Source organism: Cherax quadricarinatus, chromosome 18 (genome assembly GCF_038502225.1).
Source record: "Cherax quadricarinatus isolate ZL_2023a chromosome 18, ASM3850222v1, whole genome shotgun sequence".
Taxonomy (NCBI): Eukaryota; Metazoa; Arthropoda; class Malacostraca; order Decapoda; family Parastacidae; genus Cherax; species Cherax quadricarinatus.
This window is the reverse complement of record NC_091309.1, coordinates 15,679,511-15,690,570: the sequence shown is the minus strand read 5'-3', so window position 1 is coordinate 15,690,570 and position 11,060 is coordinate 15,679,511. Positions and strand designations below refer to the sequence as shown.

General features: G+C 40.5%; 2 protein-coding genes across 2 annotated transcripts; one reads left to right on the top strand and one right to left on the bottom strand.

Moving 5' to 3' along the window:
• Positions 1 to 1,050: 1,050 nt before the first annotated feature.
• LOC138852905 (pro-resilin-like) lies at positions 1,051 to 2,224 on the bottom strand. Its single transcript, XM_070086494.1, has 3 exons — positions 2,191 to 2,224; positions 1,665 to 1,879; positions 1,051 to 1,459 (listed from the first exon to the last, which is right to left on the bottom strand). Exons 1-3 carry the CDS (start codon positions 2,194 to 2,196, stop codon positions 1,306 to 1,308), a joined length of 375 nt encoding a protein of 124 aa, XP_069942595.1. The 5' UTR covers positions 2,197 to 2,224; the 3' UTR covers positions 1,051 to 1,305.
• A 3,227-nt stretch (positions 2,225 to 5,451) lies between these two features.
• Positions 5,452 to 6,366, top strand: LOC128689270 (pro-resilin-like). The gene is made up of 2 exons (XM_053777402.2): positions 5,452 to 5,799; positions 6,154 to 6,366. Exons 1-2 carry the CDS (start codon positions 5,534 to 5,536, stop codon positions 6,305 to 6,307), a joined length of 420 nt encoding a protein of 139 aa, XP_053633377.1. The 5' UTR covers positions 5,452 to 5,533; the 3' UTR covers positions 6,308 to 6,366.
• The last annotated feature ends 4,694 nt before the right edge of the window (positions 6,367 to 11,060 follow it).

Below are 11,060 nucleotides of genomic sequence, written 5' to 3'. Positions count from 1 at the left end.
TTGGTCGCTAATTTTGGTAATGTATTTAATCTGTGAGTTTCATGTCCCAAGAGGAAATTTTGCAGTCTGGGTGTATACGAATCTCTTTGAGCTTCCATCACAGAATTGAAAGTTGTACTGAGTATCGCAGCTATTTCCTTGTTGCTATTTGTCATTCTGTTGCAGTTGTGCTACTGCTGCTAGCAGTTGTATTGCTGCTGCTAGCTGCAGTGTTGCTACTGCCAGCGGCTATACTTAAGTTTTATTCCCCTAGCTGCCAGGGCCTAGCATATTTGATCTTTAATATTTTGTATAATTCTCATTTCCAGGTCTTATTATCACATTTATCTCCGTAATCGTTTGCAGTTGGAATGGTCTTGGATATGATGTAATATTTTGCATTTCTTGTATACGTTACATTTTTGTAGCATCACATTTTCTTTCCCTTGTATGATGTGTATGATGTCTCTCCCAATAGTCGGAGTTTCGTCTGTGAAATAATTCTCTGTCTCTGAGTTGGCTTTTATCGAGCAGTTCTCTGCATGGAAAGAAGCGGAGAGAAGAGAGACACATGGGAAAGGGGAGAGAGGGAAAATGGAGAGGAGTTGAAGATGGAGGGAAGAAGGGAGAAATGATAACGAATGGTTGAATGATGGAGTGTTGAGAACTGTACTTAGAAATTATCTTCTGTGTTGGTTGTATTTGTGTTAATAAATGTGTTACGAATGTGTGGGTAACGAGGTCATCTGGACTGACACTTGCGAAGCTTTGTAACAGAACGGTCGTAGAAAAACTCTTATGAATGAATCTTTCTCAACTTTCCCTCCATAATAATACACTAGTTTAAGGCCATATAACTTGTTATTTAATTTTAGAACAATGACACACGAAAACCTGACTTTAATGAGAACTAGAAGCGGGTATACATACAAATATATATGTATATATACATATATATATATATATATATATATATATATATATATATATATATATATATATATATATTATAAAGGATTACAGGGAGTAAGAGGTTAATTTTAAATTCATAACAATTTTTTTTCGGTAATTTATTTACACGCCTATCAACCTGATACAAAATATAATGTCAAAACCTGCTTGACCTATTTAGCATATCATGAAAAATGAAAATGTTTTAAGGCAAACTGGAAGTTTTCCGTGTAAAATAGACAATGCGAAGGGTATTTCACAAGTTACCCTCTAAAATTTTTAAGAGCTCAAAAAGTCGAAGAGTAAATGTGATAATGGAGCAGACAGCTGGGGAAATGCGAACTACTAGACAACGAGCAGCCTAGCGTACTAATACTAGGAGTAGTAGCCTCCGGCTTGACCAGATCCCTTTCCACCTCCGCCGCCAAACTGGGCCTGGCCTTCGTAGGTGACGACGGGGTGGTAGCCGGAGCCGTCAGCGGTGTACTCCACATTCTGGAGACGAGTATCTGGCAGCCTCACGTAGTACCTGAAGGAGAGAAAGAAAAACGAGATTTAGTGTATGAAGGACTACATATACATACAAGGGTGAATAATAATATATATTTACATATATAATTAGAATATTCCACCAGTACTATAGCTGTTGACAAAGCTGTAAAAAAAGAGCAACAAAAGAATCAGAAAAAAATGCATTGATTGCTGTAAGGTTCTTAGTAATCATTTCACTTCACCTGCCCTGGACGATCCCGTTGCTTGCTTGTTCCCCGTGTCCGTAGTCATTGCCTGAAGTAGCGTCGCTGATGTCCCACTGGAAATTGTAGCTGGCGGGGGCAGAGGAATATTGGTCCCCAGATCCTCCAGACCCACCAGTACCTGGGACGCCGTAGCCCTGAGGGGCCGCCCTGGCCGCCGCCATCACCGCCACCGAGAGTACCAGAGCCACTGTCTGAAGCGAGAGGAATGACAGTAAACAACTGTGATAAAGGATAGGAAAGGTGACTATAGTGAGTGTGCATAGTACCAAGGAACCAGGTATGTGCTAGGCCACTAGGTAACACGCCCGGGACATCCCGTGTGAACCCGGGCACCAGATTGCTTGGTTTTAGTTTGCCGTACCAAGTATGCGTTCGTAGAGAATGTGTTACGATTCTGAGTCTCGTGTCACGAATGATATTAAGTTAGCTGGTTGAACTTCCTTAATAATTTTATGTCCCATAATAATTTTATGTCCCGGCTGGTGAGCCAGAGGCCAGGTACCTTCATAGCTGCCTTTGTTGTCTGGAGGAGGGAGCTGAACTGCTGGAGTGACATCCTTGCTCTGCTTTTTATACTTCCAAAGAAAACCACGTCATGACGTGGACTGAACCTTTGGATGATGTAGCCACAACAATTCCGAACTCTCACTATCGTTTAGGGAGGTAACAAGGGAACAACACAATTAGTCTAACGCTAGTCGGTGCATATATGATTTGGTGGATGGGGCAGCAGTAGGCCAGGTGGAGGAGATGGGGTTGGTGGCATAATTGGGTGATAAGATGCAGGGATTGTTGAGGGCGTAGTTGGGTTATGGGATGCAAGGGAGTTGAGAGCGAAGTTGGGTGATGGGATGCAGGGGAGTTGAGGGTGTATTTCGGGAGGTGGAGGAAGAGGGAAAGGGTAGGAGGAGTTGAATCTGTGGTATGGAGCTTAAGAGTATTCTTTGGTGGAAGAACTGGAAAGGACAACACTAGATAATAGTAGTGGTGAGCCATTAAAAACAAAAAAAAGCACAGTACCGTGACTGGAACAATGCAGAAATAACCCACACGTTTGAGAGAGAAGCATACAAGAACATTTCGGTCCGACTTGGATCATTTACAAATGTGAATTGCAAATGATCCAAATCGGACCGAAACGTCGCCATGAGCTTCTCTCTCCTATGTGTGGGTTATTTGTGTAGTGGAGAGACAATTTACTGCAGGTGAGTGATTCATGAGTGGTTTGCAACTGGGCATGATTAGCTGGAGGTATCCTGAGTCTCGTCAGAGGAAGAGAGGGAGTCATTAATAATGGATAGAATTCGAGATTGATATTTGGAAGAGGTTATGGGTTATGTAAAATGGGAATTGTAGAAGATAGATGGATGAGGACTGTGGGCAGAAGACGAGAGAGGAGGATGGAAGTTCGTAAGAAAGGCAGGCAGTAGAAGATTTTAAAGCCCCATTGTCTATACAAGGTTAGATAAGACTCGTCAGGAAACAGGAGAGGTGTTTCCTGACTCGGGTTTTAGTTGTATGATGACCCGCCGCTGGAGCTTTTTGTCGTCTGACCGAGGCCTTCCGCTAGCTTATCGGTCCACCCCTTTAAAAATTGATATTAATTTTATATTCATCCATACAAGGTCTCCAGAATTCCTACCAACTAAGTTACACTGGCGAGGCAGAAAAATACGTCAAACAGAATAAATAAATCACAACTTCTGAACAAAACGAAAGAGTAAGATTTTGTTCCCATAATAATCGTAAATCCTGAATATAGTCAAGCACGTAGTGTCTCTCACAGGGGCGACTGCAGACACAGAAGTGAATATACTGAAGGAGAGGATGAAGGGTACCAGCTGATGGTATAAACCTTGGTGATCGATATTGACAAATTGTATTAGGAACACACGTCAACAAACACTAGAACACTTCTTACATACAGAGGTTAGAAAGACAGTACACAGGCAGAGAGAGGGGTGTGAGTCACATTTGGTGGCCTGAAGAACGACATTTTGGGATGAGGGCAGGTAAACAACGGATCACGTGACTCTTGTGTTGCTAAGTAGGTGGTGTTTCTGATAAACATAATGAAAGAACTTTCCTAAGAATGTTGAGCTGGATAAATTAGCGTAATAGATGAAGAGTGAAACACTCGTGCAACATTTTGGAAATCTGTATTGAGGGAACGTTTCGCTACATGGTGGCTTCATCAGTCTAATACAAAGAAGATCGTTGGAAATAGAGGAGGAGGTAGAGGTAATCAGTCCCTCAGCCTGGAATCGATGTGTTCAGTCCATCAGGCTGAGGGACTGATTATCTCAAACTCCTCTATTTCCACCGATCTTTGTATTGGACTGATGAAGCCACTGTGTGGCAAAACGTTTCCTCAATAAAGATTCCAAATGTTGCACAAGTATCTCACTCTTTAAGGTCTTTGAGAATGTCAGACTCAACTAGTAACCACATGACAGAACGGTGGAACAGCGAAGGCAGTCATGTCTAAAACATTGATTGAAGGGAACTATCATGAAGATAAAGGCTTTTAGGACGCAGACATGGAGAAGCAAGTTGCTTTACTAGTCAAGGAAGACGTGTCTTTGTTGCAACATGCTCACGAATCTGCAAGATTATGAGGAAATGACGAACCGGTGAGGCTGTACCTTGTTTTCTCCTCAAGCTAGTTGGACTTAGAAAAAAAATGAATCTGTATTGCCCTTGATAGCAAGCGATGACTGATAGCGAGTGATGACCCATGACAGGTGATAATTGATAGCAAATGATGACTGATAACAAGTGATGACTGACAACAAGTGATAACTGATAACAAGTGATAAGAAATGATAAGAACATAAGAAAGGAGGAACACTGCAGCAGGCCTGTTGGCCCATACTAGGCAGGTCCTTTACAATTCATCCCACTAACCAAACATTTGCCCAACCCAATTTTCAATGCTACCCAAGAAATAAGGTCTGATGTGCAAGTCCCATTCAAATCCAACCCCTCCCACTCATGTACTTATCCAACCTAAATTTGAAACTGATAACTGATAGCAAGTGATAACTGATAACAAGTGATGACTGACAACAGGTGATAACTGATAACAAGTGATAAGAAATGATAACTGATAATAAGTGATGACTGATAACAAGTGATGACTGATAACAAGTGATGACTTACTACAGTTGGATCACAAGAGGGTTGAATAATGTCCGCTGTCCATCTGTTATATACTGATCAATATATATTATCTCTAGTGTACGTGTATTATGGCAAGCGTACATGTAACTTGTCTGGTACATGTAATATATCCAACGCACATGCTTCATGCCCCGTGAACATGTACTGTGTATTATATATCGAAAAACCAAATTGTCTTAGCCGTCAAGTAGTGACTTTATTTATTGCGCTTTTTATGCCGGTGCTGTGTTTTGTTTCTTCCACAAACAACAGTGAAAGCTGCGAATTATTAAAATGGCGTCGTGCGAAGTCTCCTTTTCCGTCGTGACGTCACAGTTTTCTCTGCAAGTATAAAAGCGGCAGCGAGGACGTTTGAGCAGTAGTTCATCTCCTCCAGACATCAAAGGCAGACATGAAGGTATCCGTTGGCTGCCTGACCAGCGAATTGGCTGAGATTTAGCGACTTGCATAAACATAATAATTTATTTTTACGATCTTTACTCTGGCATATTCTGCATCTTTATGACCATAACTGGTGCCCGGACTCCATGTCTGATACTGCAAGCCTTCACTTATTTTCAGTGGGTCAATACCCTGGTGATCTTGCCCATATCTGGTTCTCCATCACTACGTAGATCGAGGCTAGGTTAAACTGTTCTTGTATACAACAGAATCGTCAACTAATGTCACTTTCACCATCCTTCAATACAAGTACTTCTATTCTCTCCCTTCAGACAGTGGCTCTGGTACTCTCTGTGGCGGTGATGGCGGCGGCCAGGGCGGCCCCTCAGGGCTATGGCGTCCCAGGTGTTGGTGGGTCTGGAGGATCCGGGGACCAGTATGCCTCTGCCCCCGCCAACTACAACTTCCAGTGGGAAGTAAGCGATTCTACTTCAGGCAATGACTTCGGCCACGGAGAACAAGCAAACAACGGGGTCGTCCAGGGCAGGTGAAGTAAAGCCATCACTGGTATAAACCTTGGTAATAAATACCGACAAGTTGGTTTAGAAAGACACGTAAGCAAACACTATAACATATTTATTAGAAGTGATCAAGGTCCCAGGACCGAAACGTTTTCTAATAAATATGTTATAGTGTTTTTCTTACGTGTCTTTCTAAACCAAAGCCATCACTAACAGCTTTACAGAAATCAATTAATTTCTACCGATATTTTTTTTTGTCGCTCTTTGTAAATACCTGTAGTACTAGTAGAATATTCTAATTATATATAAAGATATATATTTATATATGTATGTATGTAGTCGTTCACACACCTAAACTCCTTTTTCTTTCTCTCCTTCAGGTACTACGTGAGGCTGCCAGACACTCGTCTCCAGAATGTGGAGTACACCGCTGACGGCTCCGGCTACCACCCCGTCGTCACCTACGAAGGCCAGGCCCAGTTTGGTGGCGGAGGTGGAAAGGGATCTGGTCAAGCTGGAGGCTACTACCCCTAGTCCGCAGCGGAGGTGCACAAGGATGTTATGGTTAAGCCGGAGGCTACTTCATGCCTAGCTCTGTGCTACCAGTCTCATTAGCAGTTATATATATATATATATATATATATATATATATATATATATATATATATACTATATCATGTACCAAATAAATCAAGCAGGTTTTGATAAATATTTTGTACTTCGTTGATTCATGTGTAAATAAATAATTGTCAGAACACAGTCCAGAGTATTTAGTCAGCCACTTAGTCTGTGTTTTCTGAAGTCTTTGTATGTACCACTCAAACTGTTTCCTGACTAGCAGCTATTGTTATCTCTCCTATTCTTTCCTAGATGGAACTTGATAAATAAGAGTGATATAGATGAATTGTGAGATAAATGAAAAGAATGAAAAGTATGAGGGGTAAAACGAGAAGATAAAAACAACCAGACCAACTTGGATAGCAAATCTAATGGTTAAGACCATAGACAGAAAAGATAAATACATGAAACTAAGGTAGTATGGAAACCTATACTTAACCCACATACTGTTACGGACATAGACAAAGAAAGATAAAAAGAGAGACAGGAAAACTCAAAAGAAAATTCCACATAATACCAAAATAAAATCGAAGAATTCACGCTAAGGACAAAAGGTAAACAAAAAAAAAAAAAAATGTGTAATTGACATATAAAAAACTGACGAGTATTGGCATTTTCAAAATTTGCACAAATGATCTCGAGGTGTAACTATAATAAAAAAAATGAAATATTCGCATACGATACAAAGTCTATGAAAAACAATAACAGCATTTTTGATATATTAAGCTACTGAGACAGCAAATGTTTACAGAGGTTTTATCTCCTCTTGCTATTGATTGGTAAGAAACATGTGCAACAATTTGGTAATTTATTCCGAAACGTTTCGCCTACTCAGTAGGCTTCTTCAGTCGAGTACAGAAGAGGCAGCAGAAGCAGTAGGAATGCAAAAACGATATACTGAGTCCATCACCCTTTGTTCCAGACTTTGGAGCATAACTCTTCTTCAGACTGAGGGACTGACCACCTCAAAACTACGTCTTCAAGGGTGATGGACTGATTACATCGTCTTCACATCTCTACTGCTCCTGCCTACTTTCTGTACTCGACTGAAGAAGCCTACTGAGTAGGCGAAAAGTTTCGAAATAAAGATACCTAACTGTTGCCTATGTGTCGCATCAAGACGTAGTTTTGTTGGAGGAACTTCGTTAGTTTCCAGATGCTTGTCACTTTGCTTTCTTGTATCTATTAGTTAACATTACTGTTATTAGATAAACAATTTATTTTCTAGTTTATCGAGCCAGTTTGATTTGTTGATGTTCAGCTTCTCTAGGAAGTACAGTGTGTCATGGCTGCCCGTTTTTGTATTTTGTGTGGCAGATTCAGGTCTCCGAAGGACGTTTTTGAAAGCCGAGTATATGCAGAACTTTATCGGTTGTAACTGTAGAACTGAAAGGCGAAGCGAATATCGAAACCTCTTCCTTGGTGCTCTTAGTTGTTCTGTTGCTACTGTTAGTTAAGGGTAATATCGTTGTTTTGTTGCTCCTGACCTATTTTAATTAACTGGATTTTTTGACCTGTGTAATTTTCCTTTCAAATACTAGTTTACAGAAAGAGACCTCTCTCTCTCTCTCTCTGTGTAACTGCATGTAGTTATTGCCGGCTTTGATGTTGGTTATGGTTGTGGCTTGTGATCTCGACTAGTTGTTTTGTCATTGCAGTTTCTTTGGTTTAATTATTTCCTCTTTTATTCTTTTTGGTATGTTTTCTCTTTCGATATTCGTTTTTTCCGATGCAAACGTTGTTTGCATCGAGCAGTTTTATCCAGGGAAAAGATGGGAAGGAAGAGAGGCGGAGACAGGAGAGGAAGGTATATGGTAGGTGAGGGGGAGAAACGAAGTGAGAAAGAAGAGCAGATGAAAGGAGATCAAGGGAAAGAAGAATAGGGATAAGATGGCGAAGATGTGTGGGTGAATGGTGGAGAAAGGAGCCTCTCGCTTTTAAGTTGAAAACGAGATCTGGTGTCATTGGCGTTGCCAAGTGCGTGATTGAATAGGATTAATGAGGCCATAAATGAGACACTTGAGTAACATTTGGGGATTTTGATGAAGATATCAAGATATCCAAATGTTGCACAATGTGTCTCACTTATCAACTTGTCGATTTTCTAAATCATTTATTCAAACGAATGGGGGTCACCTGGAACGTCACTTTCGCTGATATATGATATAACTCGTCCTGGCCAATAGCAAAAGGGAATACATCTTTCTCAACCTTCCAGCCATATTAATATACTAATTTTTGGCAACATATATAGTTGCAGGGAAACTTTTTACCCGACACTGAAAAGAACTGATGTCAAGTGCCAATTTGTATGATATTTTAACGGGTTCATGAAAAGGACTACGGTTTTGAACGATACACACAAAGTTCTGAAATATCGCATCATAATTATGTTTATTACCATGTTTATATATAACACTGATACTAAATTGTTTCAAACCTCTTGCTATTGATTATAAAAAAATATTAACAATTTTGAGTATTTATTCAAAAGTTTCGTACAGAAGGCTTTCAGCAGTGAAATAAATGCAGAGAAGCAGAACGGTATAGGGGTTTCATGACTGTTCCGGCTTTGGACAGAACTCTTTTCCATGCTAGGGACACAACTTCTCAGGGTGTGGACTAGAACATCCGTCTTCTTCTCTCCTGCCTCTTCTATGATAGAGCCTCGGCTGACAGAAGATCACTCGCCCCAAACTGGCCTTGTAGTGCACAAGACGTAGTGCGGAGGATCAGCGTTGTATCCAATTTTTGTACTGTTTTGTATCTCAGTAGTACATCTGATAGTGTAGAAAACATTTATCAGTGTCGTCAGTTTGATTGTTGATGTTCAGTCTCATAAGAATATAGGCAACGTATTAAATTTATTTGTCTTCAATTTCGAAGGATTTTTGAATAGTCATTTGCAGTTTAACGTAATATGAAGAACTCGACAAAGCTGAATGAGAAACACTCATGCTCAATAAAGTCTGTAGTAGTTAAATATAGGAAGCTTCTTGACCTGTAATTAGCTGATTTGACTGGTATTTCCTTTCAAACTACTGTTCTGGAGACCTTCTCTGTTCTCCTGTGACTGTAGTATTGCCTGAGTGTAGCGTCGCTGACGTCCACTGAGTTGTTTGGCTGGGCAGGGAATATTGTCCCACAGAGCTCCAGATCACTGCAATCCCAACTGCTCGCAGCTCTCAGGAAAGATGGGAAGGAAGACAACAGAGGGGAAGGGACCATGTAGGAAGGGAGAGAATAAAGTGAAAAAGGAGTAGATGAGGGATTCGTAGTGAGTAAAGGGCAAATGTTGGAATGGTGAGAAGAGCCCCCAAGAATGTTAAAGGATCTAGGTAGGAGATCGCTATCTGCGTAATAGTAATAGTCATAAAATGAACCAGACTTGGGTTTTGGACATCATGAAATATCAAATGTGCCTATGCTAATAATGCGATCTATACTTTCGATGCAGCCTGGAAGTACCTTCATAGTTGTGTCTGATATCTTGAGATGGAGATAACTTTCTCAGACTCCTTCCACCTTTTTATATTTCAAAAAAGCTGCGAAACTTTACCGGAAGAAGACTTGATGACGTATTTACACGAAAAGACTCGTCATACACAAAAGGTTCCGAATTACTACAAATATATTATTTTGATAAGAGAAATTGTTGAAAATGGAATTACTATTCTGTACATATATAAAATATAGAGCAATTGAAGTATTCATAATACAATCAGACAGCTGACCACACTGATATGAAAGAGATAAAAGCTTGACAGTCACTGGTCATGGAAAACCAGAGAATTTTAAACAGTCTGAAGGATGTTCCTTTGATTATTATTTACATTTAAAATTGTCATGATAAAACTCTGGCCTGAGAGAGAGAGCGGAGACAGTGAATTGGAGAGAGGCGCAGGTTAGAGTAGAGAAGAAGGAGAGAAAGAGAGGAGAGAGCAGTGCGAGAGAGCAGCAGGTTAGAGGCAAAGAGAAGAGAGCAGAGAGAAATGAATCTAATATTTCTGATATTTCAATATGTCAGAGTTAACGAGCAAAAGGACGACTATCAAAGAGCTATGCTCAATAACAGCTGTAGGTGAACAAGGAGATTTTGACCGAAAGCTTTATGTTTTCAACTCATTGCCCTGGAGAGTTGCTTGTTAGTTCCGTGGCGTAGCATTGCCGAAGCAGGTCCTGACGTCAGAAATTGAGTGAGGCAGAGAATAGGTCAGACCCCAGACACAATACGGAGAGGAGCCTAGAGAGCGCTGGCATGCCATACACAACAGAAGTACCAGAAGCCACTGTCTGAGAGGAGAGAAAAAGACAGTGAGTATGATGGATATTTCTGTAGTGAGCAAATGCAATGTTAAGGGTAAGAACCTAGAGAATGTTTAGGTACTAGGTAGGAGATCGTATACTGCGTAAGTTAGAAATGAACTCAATTGGGTGGACATCAGAAATCAGGCCATGCTAAAGAATTTATACCAGTCGTGCCAGTGCGTAAATACATAAGTTGTGCTGTATCTTGAGACGGAGATGAACTGTGACTCTCTGTCTTTTATTCAAAAACTGCAAGTCACTTCACGGAAGAAGACTTGGATGACGTCATTACAACATAGATCTCATCATGCGTTCATGACTACAAAATATAGTTTGATAAGAAATTCTGACAATAGAGATT

Coding starts and splice junctions, on each gene's coding strand:
- LOC138852905 (XM_070086494.1), bottom strand. Junction 1,460..1,664: donor AACGGGATCGTCCAGGGCAG/GTGAAGTGAAAT, acceptor TCTCTCCTTCAG/GTACTACGTGAGGCTGCCAG.
- LOC128689270 (XM_053777402.2), top strand. CDS start 5,534: ATGTCACTTTCACCATCCTTCAATACAAGTACTTCTATTCTCTCCCTT. Junction 5,800..6,153: donor AACGGGGTCGTCCAGGGCAG/GTGAAGTAAAGC, acceptor TCTCTCCTTCAG/GTACTACGTGAGGCTGCCAG.